The following is an 18408-nucleotide window of genomic DNA, read 5'->3' on the forward strand; positions in this document are numbered from 1 at the left end:
GATTTCAGTGGAGTTTGGATTGGGCCCTTGCTCTCCCTAGGAAGAAGTGTTCGTTAAAAATTCTCATAGGAACCTTGCCTCTTTAGACTTCACTACGTGGCTAAACACAGTTTCCCTCACAGAGGAGCGCTTCAACCTGCATATGATTATACTAATGCTTTAAGCCATGAAAGTATGTGTCTTAATTTTTTTTTGTCAGTTAAATCACATATTGTTTTCTAATTACAGTAGCATGAGCTCCAATAAGTACTTACAGTGCTTTACATCTTCAAAGTGCTGTACAGACATGGGCTAAGTAAATTTTAGCTTTAGTTTAGTACAGGGGTAGGCAACCTATGGCACGTGTGCCAAAGGCGACACGTGAGCTGATTTTCAGTGGCACTCACACTCCCAGGTCCTGGCCACCGATCCAGGGGGCTCTGCATTTTAATTTAATTTTAAATTAAGCTTCTTAAAGTTTTTAAAAACCTTATTTACTTTACATACAACAATAGTTTAGTTAGATATTATAGATTTACAGAAAGAGACTTTCTAAATACGTTAAAATGCATTACTGGCACATGAAACCTTACATTAGAGTGAATAAATGAAGACTCGGCACACTACTTCTGAAAGATTGCTGACCCCTGGTTTAGTACATACTCTTCCAATTTCACAGGAACCCTGTGAGGATTAATTAATTAATTTTGGTATGTGAAAATATAAAGCAGTATATACCAGTTAAATAATAGGATTAGGATTTTTTTACTGATCTTTTAAAATTTGCTGCAGGAACAACGTGTAGTTTTCACAAATATGCAAATATATGATTGTATATTTTGACCAGATAGGACTAGATCTTGCAAGATATTGAGTGTACTATCACTGAAGTCTAGCACAGTGGTTCTCAACAAGGGGTACATGTATCTCTGGGGGTACACAAAGATCTTCCAGGGGGTACATCAACTCATCTAGATATTTACTTAGTTTTACAACAGGCTACATAAAAAGCACTAGCAAAATCAGTACTAACTAAAATTTCATAAAATTACTTGTTTATACTGCTCTATATACTATACACTGAAATGTAAGAACAATATTTATATTCCATTTGATTTATTTTATAATTATATTGTAAAAATGAGAAAGGAAGCATTTTTTTAGTAATAGTGTGCTGCGACACTTGTATTTTCATGTATGGTTTTGTAAGTTGTTAAGTGAGGTGAAACTTGGGAGGACGCAAGAAAAATCAGACTCCTGAAAGGGGTACAGTAGTCTGAAAAGGTTGAGAGCCACTGGTCTAGCTCCTGCTTTTCACTCTGAATTTCCTTGATTTTTGTGGAATTAAGTAAAGGTTTTCAGTGATCCACTGACAGCATTTTAAAAGCATATTAATGAGGATAGGGTATATCTAGGCTTAATAACTTAGTTTCCTTTGGAGAAGCATCCCTGTTTGTTTAAATGTGAATGTACTAGCATATTCCAGTGTAGTAGTAGAGGTAGTAATAATACCTATACTTATAGTCTTAGATACTGCAAAAATAGTATGTTACTAGTATGATTTTGCTCTTTTTATTTTCCTTAGACACGAAATAATTTTGAAAGTACCAGGCAGGAAGTAGAGAGACTGATGCAGAGAATGAAATCTGCCAACCAGGATTACCAACCACCCAGTCAATGGACAATGGAAGGTTATCTCTATGTCCAGGAGAAACGTGAGTAATTACATCAGCGTACAACCAGTATTTGAAGATTGCCTTTTTGCATTTCAGCTTTTAGGGGATGCCAGGTAAATTGTTCAGGGTAAGGTAGGTTTCATGTCTGTTTTGTTGCTTTGTTTATATTTAAGGTCAGGCTGGGTCACAGGGAACTGGCCCACAGGGAACTCTCCCAGGAGCTATCTGGCCCCAGCTAATCACAAGCTGGAAAAAAAGTATCCTGATTTGTTAGAGGCCTTTCTTTAAGTCCAGGGTCCGTATTCTTCTGCTCTCCTTTCTTCCCTGTGTCAGGATCCTGAACTCGACCATATCATGGTCACTGCCTCCCAGGTTCCCATTCACTTTTGCTTCCCCTACTAATTCTTCCCAGTTTGTGAGCAGCAGGTCAAGAAGAGCTCTGCCCCTAGTTGGTTCCTCCAGCACTTGCACCACGAAATTGTCCCCTATACTTTCCAAAAACTTCCTGGATTGTCTGTGCACCACTGTATTGCTCTCCCAGCAGATATCAGGGTGATTGAAGTCTTCCATGAGAACCAGGGCCTGCGATCTAGTAACTTCCGTGAGACTGGCCTCTCAGTGCTCTCACATGCCTCAGGTGACCCCTGCCACCACTTCTGTCTCTTGAAAGCCAGCAGCCTTATGCCTCCCAAATGGTCCAGTGCTCTAGCAGATCCTCACAGATATAGGGTGATCAACGAGTTCTAGGAAGCAACTCAGTGTCCAATCCATGAGCCAGTTGGGGGCAAAGCTTAAGATGTAGAGACTTAGAAGCAAAATAAAGCACATCTTCCAATTTGATATGTGAGAGAAACAACATGAAATACAAAAACAAAGGTAATTGGAGAACCCTGATAAAGAGGCATAGATTTATAGCTCATCTATACGCAAGTGATAAGAAAAGCCATTGGAATTAAGCAGGGTCCAAAGGGGTTAAACAAATAGAATAAAAAGTTAATGGACTTGACTCCTCTCAGTGTTCTTTGTTAACCAATATTTCACAATGTGAAGAAGAAATAGAATCAGAGACCTCATGAAATGAACCATAGAGCAGTTTGACCCAAACTGAAAGAGTGAACAGCCTTAGATACCAAACACTGAGGATAAAAGAGAGATTAAAAGCTGTATGTGATCTACAGTATCAAATAGCACTGTTCAGAGCTAATCAAATGTAAACAACCTGGCTGAGTGAGCTGCACCAAGTTCATTATAACCCCTTAGTAGAGCAATTTCAATCCTGTGTGCTACCCAGTGCTCTGTTTGATGAGGGTTTGGCTGAAGCTGGAGAAGTAGGGAGACCTTGTTTGAGATGTGTATGTGTGCATGCAAGTTTCTGACCAATACAGATCATGATAAAATGCTGGTATTTATTTGAATACAAGTCCAGTTTTGACTCATTCCTAATTTCTGAGTCTAACATTAAAATACTTGGAATCTGGCTTTAGAATCTCCTGTATCATACCTGGTCTTACCCGAAGACTAGTATAGATTCAGTCATGAGGATAGCTGCCTTCCCAGAACCCTTTCAAGGGATTGTAGAGTGATATAGATAATTGACTTTCCCACTGAAATCTTGGCCTTAACTCCTATTAACATATATGAGCAAAAAGGAGAGAGCCATTGTTTTGTTCTGTTATTTAACCTTGCATATTTTTAGCAGCCGTAACGGTAGCATTGAGGTTTTTAGCAGAGCCTGTACTCTTTAATTGAAAAATAATAATAAAAACTAGTGTTAAGTGGAAACTATACTGGGCATTATTAATGGGAGACCAAGAAAGGAGTGAAATGTCAGGCACATGAAGTGTTTCATTAAATGGTGAGAAGCCAGCTTGACATCCTCTCACTGACAAAGGATTTGATCATTAGTTTATTTTGGGGAAAAGTCAGAAGGTCTGTAATCTCTGCCTCAGAGATGAAGGTGCTAATTGTTTATTCCCTTATCATGCTGGCTTTAGCTTCCTACAACCAGTTACGTATGCTGTCCAAAAGTTAGTTTGGTTAATATTTACCACTCCTGAATGTAAAACGATACACGTTTATTGCTAGTAATACACAAGAGGTTAAAGATACTGTTGGACTATGACACAATGAGTTATTTAATTTTTCCCAAAAAGCAAATTTGTAAAATGCTATAACAAATGTATTGTAGAAATAGCAGGGTGAGTACGAGTTGGAGAAAAGGAGCACTAGGTATCCCTCAGAACAAAGTTTTGATAGTAGTCGATGCCAGGATAAAATAAAATTGTATTTAAAATGGATTGTATTCACATTGACAATGGGTTATAAATAACAAGTATAATGTCACAAATCAGGCATGTTTGGGCTAAAATTTCAAAGCTGGGTGCCAAGTTACTTGCCTCCGTAAAGACATATTTACCCACTCAAACACAAGAGGCCTGATTTTCAGAGATGCTAAATATCTCCAACTACGGTCGACATGAATGAGAGCTGCAGGTGCATCCCACTAGGGAAAATCCAACCCTCAGAGTTTTAAATTGGGCGGCCCAAAATTGAGGCACTTCAAAATTAGACTTAAAAGACATGTCTAAGGTTCAGGAATGAGTCAGCGTTAGAGCCTGAAGTAGAGTAGGGGACTTTGACTCCTCATCCTGTGCTCAGGTACTTACACCAGACCTCTCCATGTATCCATAATATGATAAAATTGTGGTAAAATGTCCATATTTAAAAAAAATACGTTACATTTCTTTCATCTAGGACCCCTGGGATTTACCTGGGTAAAACATTACTGTACTTATGATAAAGGGACAAAAACATTTACAATGAGTGGAGCTGAAACAAAGTCTGGTGGGAAAGTGGTGAGTATTATCTTGACATATCTCTTAGTATATACATGAGATCCAGCTTGTGTATTTTATATTATCCACTAAATGTATTTTTGAGGAAAAAATTATGTATTAGGGAAGTTAGGGTAAACAAAATGCCCTCTGTCATGGATCAACAAGATGATTAACAAATGTTTTTACTTATGAAAATAAAGATCATATTAAGTATTTCAAATGAAAATATCTACTTTTTCCATCACTGGTTTACATGCTAAATACAATATCATCATTATCTGTGGTATCTCCGAACAGGTAAGAAAACGACCATACTTAGCACAGAAATATGAGTTAGACATCCTCATTTTTATTCCTTAAAAGTTGATTGACATTTAATCCTATCAGATCTAAATATGTAGATACATTTTCAGACTTAGGTTCTTATGACTTGATAAATACCAATAGTTTTACTTAGAGAGAGAGTTTTCAAAGCAAACTTTCACAATTAGACATTTTATTAAATATATTATGTTGAACTGTCTGAAGAATGGTAAACAATTATGTGAGAAAGTACATTAAGTAATTTTGTCTCTTACAGTATATATATGACAGAGAGAAAAAATGATTGTATAATGTGCTTGTATAATTTTAAGCCCTGCAAGCAATTATATACATGCTTAAATTTAAGCAGAGTAGAGGGGTTTAAGCCTGTGTGTAAATATTCACAGGATCAGGGCTTTATTTTATCAACGTAGTCTCTGCATGCTGATTTTCTTTTTTTGTATGTCTTACAGAATGGCCTTGTCACAAGCTCACCAGAAATATTCAAGCTAAAATCCTGCATCCGGAGAAAGACTGATTCAATTGACAAACGTTTCTGTTTTGATATTGAAGTATCTGAAAGGTTTGAGGTTCTTTTTTTAAAGAACATTATTAGTTATTTAATAAAGTGTATGTAAATGTATTTACTTACTAACTATGTGCATATAAAGCCAAACTTTCAAATGTGTGCTCCTAATTGCTCAGAACCTATTTTTCTGACCACAAAACAAATAACACTACATGTGTGTATTATCCATGCACAATTAACCACGTTGGATAGACATATATGTTTTTTGGAAACCTTATAATGCAATATCCACTTAGGAACGAACAATCAGTTGCACACATACAAAATGGGAAATGACTGCCTAGGAAGGAGTACTGCGGAAAGGGATCTGGGGGCCATAGTGGATCACAAGCTAAATATGATTCAACAGTATAATGCTTTGCAAAAAAAGCAAACCTCATTCTGAGATGTATTAGCAGGAGTATTGTAAGCAAGACATGAGAAGTAACTCTTCCGCTCTTCTCCCCGCTTACTAGGCCTCAACTGGAGTATTGTATCCAGTTCTGGGCAGCACATTTCAGGAAAGATGTGGACAAATTGGAGAAAGTCCAGAGAAGAGCAATAAAAATGATTTAAAGGTTTAGAAAACCTGACCTGTGAAGGAAGATTGAAAAAATTGGGTTTGTTTAATCTGGAGAAGAGAAGACTGAGAGGGGACATGATAACAGTTTTCAAGTACATAAAAGGTTGTTACAAGGAGAAGGGAGAAAAATGGTTCTTCTTAACCTCTAAGGATAGGACAAGAAGCAATGGGCTTAAACTGCAGCAAGGGTGGTTTAGGTTGGTCATTAGGAAAAACTCCCTAACTGTCAGAATGGTTAAGCACTGGAATAAATTGCCTAGGGAGGTTGTGGAATCTCCATCATTGGGGATTTTTAAGAGCAGGTTGGACAAACACCTGTCAGGGATGGTCTAGATAATACTTAGTCCTGCCTTGAGGGCAGGGGACTGGAATAGATGACCTCTCGAGGGCCCTTCCAGTCCTATGATTCTATTAAGGAGGCTAATTTTAGAATTTTGGCCCATGTGATAAATGTCTTAAAAAAAAAACGTGCTCGCTCGCTCTCACACACGCATTCCATGTCTCTCTCAAATTGTTTTTTTCACAGTTTCTAGTTATCCATGAATTATGTGGAAGTTAAATCTATTTCTACCTATTCAAGTTAAAGTTAAGAAAGTTTATTTTTTCCCATATGCTGAAATAGCTGTACAAGTGTTTCTCGAGGTACTACTGGATATATTTAATTGCATGAAATGAATAGGAACAGTTTTACAGCATTTGGGGGGGGGCGGGAATGCAAATACTCAGTGAAAGTTATATTTGTTCTTTTTTAAGAATTTTGGGCTAGTGGACAGGAGAGAAGCGGTGGATAAACATCTGCCTTAAAATCATGGTGATATAAACAGAATTAGTAAATTCACACTATTTATATAAATCTTTCATGGTCTTTCTCTGAGAAATATTTTGTGACTACAATAACAATAGTAATGTACTATGCAGCCATGTCACTATTTTATAACATGTTAATTTTGTGGTGAATTTTGTGCACGTGAAAGATAAATATACCTGTAATCTGAAGTCCTGTATTAATAGAATAGGTAAAATGCAGACATTAACACTACAAATTTGGGTTGGGGATATGTTGGGATAAATTACTTGATATTTGGTGACCTTTAATTTCAGAAATATGGGCAAAACTGAGTTGTTCTTGTTCTGGTTTTGTTTAAAAAAAAAAAAAACATAGGTTACAATTTTGTTTTGGAAAACCAAAATCAGAGAGTGGTTCAAATGCAAAGTTCAAAATATATCAGAACTAACTTTATCAGACAAAATGATGGTAATGCTATTGTAAGTTTTGTCTTTCAATTTTTAGAAAGATCTTAAATTCTTTTAGTTCTCTTTAAATGGAGTTATACACTTGGAATAAAACTAGTTAATTTTAACTTGGTTTAACAAGTCTTGTTTATTTTGACTTGCTTTTACAAGTTAAAATGCAGAGAGTTTACACCTAAATGTTTTCTGAAAACGCAGACAAAACAGTTGAAAGCACACTAGATCACAAGGTTGCTTAAAATACTATTATGAGAAGGAGACTGACGAAAAGTCAAGTTTTGAAATCGGTTCCATATTTAGCAGGAAACTAGTGGACTTTACGTATGTCAGCAGAGTAGATAAAAAGTTCTGGTCAATATGATACCGAGAAATAATCAGTTGGCAGGCAGCCCATATGCAAAGAGTGGCACTAATCACTTCTGGATGACATAAATTGAAACTTGGTTTCCTCTGTGAAAGGGAGACTCTGATGTCAAGTGTATTTGTAATGATAAAATACTTCCTTGCTGTTCCATGTTTTTTAATTTATACACTAATAAAGCATAGGGGAATTGGGAAGAACACAAAGTTGCTAACGACTGATTTTAAATTACTGTGTACTGATTTTAAAGATTAGGCTTAAGTTTTTTTAAGATGTAATCCTGAGCATTGTTGAGTATCCTCAACAGTGATTAATTTCAGTCAGAAAGGCAGGGCATTTGGTAACTTGCAGGATTTTGCCTTCATTGAATAATTATTTACTCATACAGTTTATAAGATACAACAAAGTCTTTAAAGATCTGGAAAGGACTGTTATGAGCAACTCTTCCTCCACCTCCAAGCCTCTCATCTCATGAGACTCAATCCTCTCCCACCTAGTACTCAGAATCTATATGGAGATGTTGCAAGTGCTGATAAGACAACATAGACTGAAGTGAACATTTCACTAAACCATTGGTTTTCAACCTGTGGTCTTGGGACCCTAGAGGTCCGCAAACTGTCTAAGATTCCCAAAGGGCTCTGCACCTCCATTCAAAATTTTTTAGGGATCCACAAATGAAAAAAGATTGAAAACCACTGCACTAAATGAAAGAAACAATCTGATATGAAAACTTTTAAACTGTTAACAGGAAGCAACACATCTAATTGAAACAATTTAAATTTTACTCAAATGTTGTTCTCAGCAGTTTTCAGCTCAGATTTTTATGAGTTCTTCTAGTAGTCACTTATCTTTATTGTACTGCAGTACTGTAACCAGTTCTGCACATAACATATATACTTCTTCAAGTGCTTGCTCACGTCCATTTCATTGTAGGTGTGTATGCTCGCCACATGCACCAGTGCTGGATGTTTTGCCTCAGTGATATCGGTAGTGGACCAGCTCTGGTGCCCACTGGAGTGGCACGCATATGCACCAGTATAAGGGGCGCCACCAGCTTCCCCTCTCCCTCAGTTCCTTTTTACCGCCAGTGACAGCGCTGGAATGTTTCCTTCCTTTGACAAGCTTCCCTGTCTCTACTGTGTCTAGTAGTGAATTTGTTGTATATAGGTTTTAGAGTAGCAGCCGTGTTAGGCTGTATCCACAAAAAGAAAAGGAGTGCTTGTAGCACCTTAGAGACTAACACATTTATTAGAGCATAAGCTTTCGTGAGCTACAGCTCACTTCATTGGATGCATACAGTGGAAAATATAGTGGGGAGATTTTATATACACAAAGAACATGAAACAATGGGTGTTACCATATAGAGTGTAACAAGAGTGATCAGGAAAGGTGAGCTATTACCAGCAGGAGAGCAGGGGTAGGGGGGGAACCTTTTGTAGTGATAATCAAGGTAGGTCATTTCCAGCAGTTGACAAGAACAGTGGGGGGGGGGAATAAACAAGGGGAAATAGTTTTACTTTGTGTAATGACACATCCATTCCCAGTCTTTATTCAAGACTAAGTTAATTGTATTCAGTTTGCAAATTAATTCCAGTTCAGCAGTCTCTCGTTGGAGTCTGTTTTTGAAGTTTGTTTGTTGAAGAATTGCCACTTTTAGGTCTGTAATCGAGTGACCAAAGAGATTAAAGTGTTCTCTTCTCTTTTTGTTGTATATAGTTGTTTAATGTTGTATAGTTAATAGTTCCCTTAGTGTTAAGCTAGAAAGCATTTGCAAGAGCTTCAGGCCACGGACCAAGAAGGAGCGGGACATTGATCTCCGAGTGCTCCTCATGGAGTCGGCCCTTGCACTGTCCTCGGAGCCGACAAGATCAGACTCTACTCCAAGCACTGCGGCCTCAGCGCAGAGTGCGCCGCCAATCTCCATCCCCAGTACCCGCAAAAAAGCTAAGAAAACCTGGGAATGCTTTGTCCCATGAAGGGAAGGAGAGAGCTGGCAGAGAGCAAAGATCTGCATGGGGCAGCTCTTCCCCTCCAGATGGTGGCCAATCTCCGACTCCCATTGAGCTGTAGAGCCCACTTCAAGACCCACCTGCCATCCTGGAAAGTGGCAGAGGCCTCAGTACCTGGCGTGCCGTCCAAACTGGAGGCCTTTCAGGCCACTAAGGACATACCGTCCCTTCTGGTACCGACCATGTCGGCCACTGAGGTGCACCATTCGAGGGGTAAAACTTCTCTGGGACCCTTCCAGCAGTCTCCATCCGTGCGGCACTGCTTCCCACCACAGGGATTGCTCCGCCAGCGCTTGCCTGAACAGCACCATCAGCCCCTGGGCGCAGGTTGGCTTACTGCCAGAGTCCCCGGCGTCAGTCCCTGGTCTCTAGGTGTCAAGGAGTCACGCTTCATATGTACTAGTGTAATAGAAATCAGAGTTTGGCCCAAGGTTGTATAGTTTAAAATGTTTTGTGAAACATTATGTGTGGGTGGAAAATGTTTATCAAATCCTCAATTAGGTAGGAGGATTCTTTATATGTATCCCACTCTCTGTCCCTGTTTTGGTTTGAATCTGTAACTTACCCTTTACATTTTAAATATATATATGATGTGTAGAGATGCACAGATTTTAAAGCTATTGGAGAACATTGTGATAATCTAATCTGACCTCTTGCATGCTGCAGGCTGTAGAATTTCACCCGGTAGCTTCTTAATATCTTGTGGTTGAGATAGCACATAATTTGTAGAATAACATCCAATATTGATTTAATGAGGCAGACTTTTCATTTCTTCTTCAGTATTGTGGAGCTCTGTTTGTGTATATCTATATTTTCATATTCTCCAATGTCCTTCATGAAAAATGTTATAATTAAGTGGTGAGAGTGCTCTGGGGGGTCATGAGTATAAATGTAGTATCTTTTATTTCTATATTTGGCAAAGGAAGACTGTGGGTTTGAACAAGGTGTCAAAAGTTTTGAATAGATGGGTCTTAGACAGGTGAGAGCAAAGCTTCTTAAAGTGGCTTTTCTTTGCCGCTCCATGTTTGCCACTTTTTGGACTGGCATCACTTTTAAAGTAGCTCACTGATGCAGACAAAAAGATCCAGAACTATGAATTGTTTATACAGCTGAGTTTATATATAAGTAATATTTACACTTAGTTGTTAGTAGGTGTGTGTGCTTTTGTATCACTAAAAAAACCATTTCTACAGCACCTCTTCCATTAGTTAAGTAGGCACATCTAATGAATTAATTTTATTTTTATCAGCTGTATAAACAATTCATAGTTACACTTTGACACCACATTTCATCTGAGATTCTCAAATGTTAACTAATGAAGTCTTATACTCCCTTGTGACAAAGTAAGTTTTATTATCCCAGTTTCACAGAGACAAAAAACAGACACAGAAAGGTCAAAATACATGCCTAACACTACAAAAAAGTAAATAATTATGTTTAGACTAAATCACATTTCCTGTTAAAATTATCTTAAATATCATTGGTTGGAAAAATAATTAATATGTTTTAAATAATATATATTTTGTTTTAATAGACACGGGATCATAACACTACAGGCTTTTTCAGAGTCCAACAGGAAACTTTGGCTGGAAGCTATGGATGGAAAGGAACCAGTAAGGAAATTTGTTGTTATTTATTATGAGTTCAGATTTCTTGTATACAGAAGTGAAAAGAACAAATTGCTGTGCATCTCAAAATATCTCAAACACGGATAAACAATTTACATAAATTTTTACAACACAAATTCGTACGTGCAAACGGTATTTCACAAGCTGTATGGACAAAGCAGTGGCAAAATAAACACGAATGATAAGATAATCATTAAATTAATAATGAAGCAGAAAAAATAGTATATCTCAATCTGTAGTCATGCATTGAGTCACTTATTTTAGTTGGGATATTGACAATCCAGCCAACAGCATATTTCGTTGGCATACGGGATACATGTGCACAGGCACAATTTGTGAATTTGTGCTCTCCAGACTGGTGACAGCAAGTCATCTTAGGGGTGATGCCTTTGAGCAGCATTATCACCACCTTTAAAGTTCTGCAGAGAAAAGAAACTGTGATGGAGGCTGGTAGGTGTTGATGAAAGAAGCTCACCTGAGATTTCATCCTGCCATTAACCTACACTTGAGATTTCCATCAAATACAATGGCAAAGCTCCACATGTAGACCCAAAAGGGAGAAAATGATTGTTCAGAATTATGAGCTAGATGGTACCTGGTCTCACTGAACTGGTCCAACCAAGGAGTTAGGGCTGAGAGTAAACGGGGTTCACATATAACAATACAGAATCTACAATTCTGGCTACTCACTACCATCTTTCAGCTACCCAAACGTGTAGTTGAACTGAACTCTCATAAGAGAGAGTGCCTGCTAGAGGCAACATTTTAAGTTTTATGCTTGTTAAGCCCATTTACAATGACTGTTTAGTAAATAAATGGCAGAGGCAAGGCTTGCCCAATGCAACATGCTAATGCAAAATATGTCTGCACCGGCTTGAGAGCTCTTAACTGACCTGGAAGTCACAAATGTTCATATTGCAATGTTTTCTTTTTCAGATTTACACTTTGCCAGCAATTATTAGCAAGAAGGAAGAAAGTAAGTTTTTTTTTTAGTTATGTAAAATTATTAAATATACCTGGATTTCTACAGTATAATGTCCTTGTTTTCAAGCATATTAGGTTACAAATTACATAATTATATTTTCATATATTGCCAAGAATTACTCTTTTCTGTCAACTTGCAAGAAAGTGCATTCTGTCTCAAGGGTCAGTTACATCAGGTGTGAAAAAGTCTTCAATATTTGTATTATAATCAAATATAAATTGGGAGAAAATAAAATAAATCGTGCTTCTGGCTAACCTGGTTCCAAAGCAGTACTCTATGTATAATGACAGGTTTCAGAGTAGCAGCCATGTTAGTCTGTATTTGCAAAAAGAAAAGGAGTACTTGTGGCACCTTAGAGACTAACAAATTTATTTGAGCGTAAGCTTTCGTGAGCTGCAGCTCACTTCATCAGATGCATTCAGTGGAAAATACAGTGGGGAGATTTATATACACAGAGAACATGAAACAATGGATGTTACCGTACACACTGTAAAGAGAGTGATCACTTAAGGTGAGCTATTACTAGCAGCTTCTGGTATATATGTATGTATGTTCTGTATACTTCTCTGATATCTGTCTTATCACACATAACTGATCTATTATACTTCATTTTGATCTAAATCCAGCCAGTTCTGCAAGAGCCACTTCCATATACCTCTTCATTCTCCTCTACAACATTTTGGTGAATGCTTTTCCTGACACACTCACTAAGCTGATCCCTCTGTAGTTTCTTATTCTCACTCCGATCTCTTTTTTTTTTTTTTTTGTAGATCGGCACTATTATCACTTTCCCTCATTTGTTCGGCACTTGCTTTTAAATCTTGTTGAATAGTTTGTGCATCACATTTACCAAGTGTTCCTCCCCTGCTTGCAGTATCTCTGCAGTTACATTGTCATTATCTGTTACCTTTTTGTTTTTCAACTTTTGAGATATTTACTTCTTTGTCTAAGAATTCCAGCATCTTTTTGCCCTCATTTGTTCTGGGAAACTTTTCTAGAACCATTTCATCTACTGTGTTCTGCACATTGTACAGCTCTTCAAAATATTATTTCCATCATTTATTCTTCGCTTGTTCATGCTCAGTTGCTTCATGTTTGTCTTTCACAGCCAACATCTTCAACTCATATGTCCCACTCAGTTCTCTCATCTTACAATTCCGTTCCTGTGCCACATTTCTCTTCACATATTCTTCTACTGCCTTATATTGTTCACTTATCCAATTGTTTCTGTCTCTCTTTGCTTTCTGTGTTCTCTCTAAGCAGCCTATTGTATTTAGCTCTAAGACTTTAGTCCTATTTTTTATTCTCCTTCAGCTTCCTATGTTTGTCCCACAGCTGCAGTACTTCATCTATTATCCACCTTGGTCTCTTTGTTTTGGCCTTGTAGCCCAACACTTGTTCAGCTGTGCTTGTAATCCCGTTTTTATATTGTTCCACATTGTTCCATGCCCCAGGGTGCAATCTGGACTGTGGAGCTCCTATGCCTTCTTTTCCTCTCCTGCCCATGCTGTCTCCTACACTGCCATGTTAGTCAATAGCAAACCACTCCAGGCTCTGTTAATTCATCCATCAGTGTGCAAAGGCACACCCAGCTTAGTTGCATAAAGACTTTCTCAAGCCACTCATGAATTGTATGTAGGGAGACACCAGCAAATTCCCCCAGCTCCAGTTTTACACTCCAGAAATGTGTGTCTTACACTGCTCAAGACTTTCTTGAGCAATGCAAGTTCATTAATTAGTTTGCTGCTCTTCAAAGGGTAGTGGATATGCCCCAGCCTCTGTAATCTGAACAGATCCCCCAAGCACTTTTGACAAACTCACTGTCTAAGATTAAACATCAAACCAAGTTTATTAACTAGAGAAAGATAGATTTTAAGTGATTAAGTGTCATTGGCATAGAAGATTAGAGTTGATTACAAAACGAAATAAAATAGCAAAACAGCTATCTAATTCCTAAATTTTACCAGGCTAATAATTCTCCCACCCAAAAGCAAAGTCCAGCCCCTCCCAAAGTCTCAGTCTAGAACAGAGAGATCTCCACTATCTTGCTTCCTTGTGTAGAGATAGGGGGAAGATGCAGGCGCCTTGGTAATGTTACTGTGCCTTATTTATACTTTTTCCCAGTTCAGGGAAAATCTTATAGTGTCATGGGGTTAGGCTGCCCCCATAGTGTACATGCTCGAGCAACTGTCTTTGTTTTCTACACCCTTGCTGGAGAATAGCCAGTGATGGCCACCTGGCTAGGTGTTGATCACTCTTTTGTTTTCTCTCAGGAGTTAGTATTTGAGCATTTCCCAGACTCACAACATGTAAACATATAGCAAAATCTCATAACTTCATATACAATGAAGATACACACATTTAAACAGGATAATACAATTCAGCAAATCATAACTTTTCAAGGGATACCTAACAAGGCATTCTTTGTACAAAATGTCATAACCATATACAAGGAACCATTAAAAAAGGGATAGAGAATAAGATAGAGAATATTTTATTGCCCTTATATAAATCCATGGTACGCCCACATCTTGAATACTGCATACAGATGTGGTCCCCTCATTTCAAAAAAGATATACTGGCATTAGAAAAGGTTCAGAAAAGGGCAACTAAAATGATTAGGGGGTTGGAACAGGTCCCATATGAGGAGAGATTAAAGAGGCTAGGACTTTTCAGCTTGGAAAAGAGGAGACTGAGGGGGTATATGATAGAGGTCTATAAAATCATGAGTGGTGTGGAGAAAGTGAATGAGGAAAAGTTATTTACTTGTTCCCATAATATAAGAACTAGGGGTCACCAAATGAAATTAATGGGTAGCAGGTTTAAACAAATAAAAGGAAGTTCTTCACTCAGCGCACAGTCAACTTGTGGAACTCCTTGCCTGAGGAGGTTGTGAAGGCTAGGACTATAACGGGTTAAAAGAAAACTGGGTAAATTAATGGAGGTTAAGTCCATTAATGGCTATTAGCCAGGATGGATAAGGAATGGTGTCCCTAACCTCGGTTTGTCAGAGAGTGGAGATGGATGGCAGGAGAGAGATCACTTGATGATTACCTGTTAGGTTCACTCCCTCTGGGGCACCTGGCATTGGTTTCTGAGGTATAAACAGCAAATCAGAGCCACTGTAGGCAGAACTCTCCCCACTCCACTCAGGAGCTGAAGCTATTCTTGGGCCAGGCTAGACAGGATACTGGGCTGGATGAACCTTTGGTCTGACCCAGTATGGCCATTCGTATGTTCTTAAGTGGTGGATATGTGCATACCAGGGATAACCTGGGGTACAGTATGTCACACACGTCTCTTCGGTGTTCATTTCTTCTTTCACTGAAGATGTGATATTTTTCCATATGAATTCTTTGTACATTTTCCTGAAATCTGGCTCTTTCAGTTTGTCCATGGCGTAGATCTTATTTCTTGACACTTTTTCAGTTGCTCTCAGCCTCAACCTATTGATGGCAGCCCTAATTTATTATCTGATCCAATATCAGCTGCAAATGATCTGCATGACAACAGACTTGATTCACAAGTACAAAGTCTGTCATGTTCTTCGTTTGTCCATTAGGTGACATATGTCCACTTCTTCTGTGGCTTTCTTTGTTGAAAGACAGCTGCAGCGGCACAGGAGCTAGCAAACAGAGCTCTAAACAGTGGGAGTGGGAGTTCTGTTGGAGGAGAAGGTAGTTGTACTTGGTATTGTATTTTTAGTATTTGTATTTGTGTGTGTAGGGGTTTTGTGCTGGGAGAGCAGCTGAGCCTGATTAGGGGGTGGGGCTTTGTGCTGAGAGAGCAGCTGAGCCCTGCCTAGGGGGTGGTCCTTCTGACTAGGGGTCCTATAAAGGTAGCCAGCCAGTCAGGCAGTGGCACAGGAGCTAGCAAACAGAGCTCTAAACAGGGGAGTTTGAGTGGGAGTTTGCAAGGGGAGTTTGGCTTGTGGTGCTTGTTTGGGCTTTGCTTTTGCTGGGGGGGTGTTCTTTTTGGTGTGGCTTGTGTTTCCCAGATTAACAGGATTTAGGTGGGAAGGAGATGACAGATACAGAGGAAGCTGTGGGAGTGACTCCTGCAGTGAAAGACACATTGAGGATGACTGGATGTGGAAGCTGTGGTATGTACATGATCCTGGAGGGGGGAACGGGTAAGAGTTTTGTCTGCATGAAATGCCGTCTGATAGAGCTGATGGAGGAAAAGATCCGAGGTTTGGAGATGCAGGTGGAAAGTATCGTTGAGTTTAGGAAGGCATTTGAGCAGATGATGGAGCAAAGATATGAGGTATCTGAAGGGAAAAGCTCAGACTCACGGATGGAAGCAGGGCTGGGGAATTTTGAGGAGAGACTGGATGAGGAAAGTGGTCAGTGGAAACATGTGACTCAAAGAACCAGGCAGAGAAAAAGACGGGCTAGTGAAGGAGAAATAGAGCTTAGGAACAGGTTTGCAGAGTTGGAAAATGAAGAAGGGGCTCAGCAGGTAGTGGCTGAAGGTGGAAGGGTAAGGAAGAAGAGAAGAGAGGCTAGCCCTATAGAAAAAGGGGAAGAGTCAAGGGAGACTACACCAAATATGAGCTCCAGGAGGATACAGGATGGGTTGAAGAGAATTGTAAGGGAAAATAGGAATGGAAAGAACTTGCAGCCAGAGGGAACAGGGGAGAGACTGGAGAATAGCACTGTCACCAGGAAAAGGCAGGTCTATGTGATCGGGGACTCTTTATTGAGAAGAATAGACAGGCCTGTAACTAGAGCTGATCCTGAGAATAGAAGGGTGTGCTGTCTTCCGGGTGCTAAGATAAGGGATGTAGACCTGAGGTTGAAAAGGATCCTCAAGGGAGCGGGAAAGAATCCCCTAATTATCCTTCATGTGGGAACAAATGATACAGCCAGATTCTCGCTGGAAAGTATCAAGGGAGACTATGCTAGGCTGGGGAAGACGCTTAAGGAAATTGAGGCTCAGGTGATCTTTAGTGGGATCCTTCCTGTTCCTAGAGAAGGGCAACAAAGGTGTGACAAGATTATGACTGTCAACAGATGGCTTAGGCAGTGGTGCTATAAGGAGGGCTTTGGGATGTATGGCCACTGGGAGGCATTCACGGACAGAGGTCAGTTCTCTCGGGATGGACTTCATCTGAGTAGGGAAGGAAATAGACTTCTAGGATCGAGGCTGGCACAACTGATAAAGAGAGCTTTAAACTAGGAATTGGGGGGAGATGGATGGGAGATGTCCGGAAAATCTCCACGCCAGATTTTAGCATTGAGAGGGAAGAAGATGAAGTAAGAAAGGATACAGCCATGGGTAGGAGAATGTATATAAGGAGCGAGGGCGGTGTGGATACTAGTCTAATAGGTTATAATGGCTGTAGAATGACTGTGCCTAATAGGGTACAAAATGTGAGCGAGGCCAAACAGCAAAAATTAAGATGTTTATACACCAATGCGAGGAGTCTAGGTAACAAAATGGAGGAACTAGAGCTACTGGTGCAGGAAGTGAAACCAGATATTATAGGGATAACAGAAACATGGTGGAATAGTAGTCATGACTGGACTACAGGTATTGAAGGGTATGTGCTGTTTAGGAAAGACAGAAACAAAGGTAAAGGGGGTGGAGTAGCATTGTATATCAACGATGAGTTAGAATGTAAAGAAATAAGAAGCGATGCAATGGATAAGACAGAGTCTGTCTGGGCAAAAATTACATTGGGGAAGAAAACTAGTAAAGCCTCTCCTACGATAGTGCTTGGGGTGTGCTATAGACCTCCGGGATCTAATTTGGATATGGATAGAGCCCTTTTTGATGTCTTTAATAAAGTAAATACTAATGGAAACTGCGTGATCATGGGAGACTTTAACTTCCCAGATATAGACTGGAGGACCAGTGCTAGTAATAATAATAGGGCTCAGATTTTCCTAGATGCGATAGCTGATGGATTCCTTCAACAAGTAGTTGCTGAACCGACTAGAGGGGATGCCATTTTAGATTTAATTTTGGTGAGTAGCGAGGACCTCATAGAAGAAATGGTTGTAGGGGACAATCTTGGCTCAAGTGATCATGAGCTAATTCAGTTCAAACTAAATGGAAGGATTAACAAAAATAAATCTGCAACTAGGGTTTTTGATTTCAAAAGGGCTGACTTTCAAAAATTAAGGCAATTAGTTAGGGAAGTGGATTGGACTGAAGAACTTATGGATCTAAAGGCAGTTGAGGCCTGGGATTACTTTAAATCAAAACTGCAGAAGCTATCGG

At 39.2% G+C, this 18408-nt stretch overlaps 1 protein-coding gene across 1 annotated transcript in view; it reads left to right on the plus strand.

Moving 5' to 3' along the window:
- ARHGAP42 (Rho GTPase activating protein 42) overlaps positions 1 to 18408 on the plus strand; it is a 306489-nt gene that overhangs the window by 220535 nt on the left and 67546 nt on the right. The window contains 5 exon segments of the mRNA XM_043504183.1: positions 1565 to 1694; positions 4410 to 4510; positions 5269 to 5378; positions 11102 to 11180; positions 12132 to 12171. Coding sequence (XP_043360118.1) covers positions 1565 to 1694; positions 4410 to 4510; positions 5269 to 5378; positions 11102 to 11180; positions 12132 to 12171 — 460 coding nt within the window.

Source organism: Dermochelys coriacea, chromosome 1, assembly GCF_009764565.3.
Source record: "Dermochelys coriacea isolate rDerCor1 chromosome 1, rDerCor1.pri.v4, whole genome shotgun sequence".
Taxonomy (NCBI): domain Eukaryota; kingdom Metazoa; phylum Chordata; order Testudines; family Dermochelyidae; genus Dermochelys; species Dermochelys coriacea.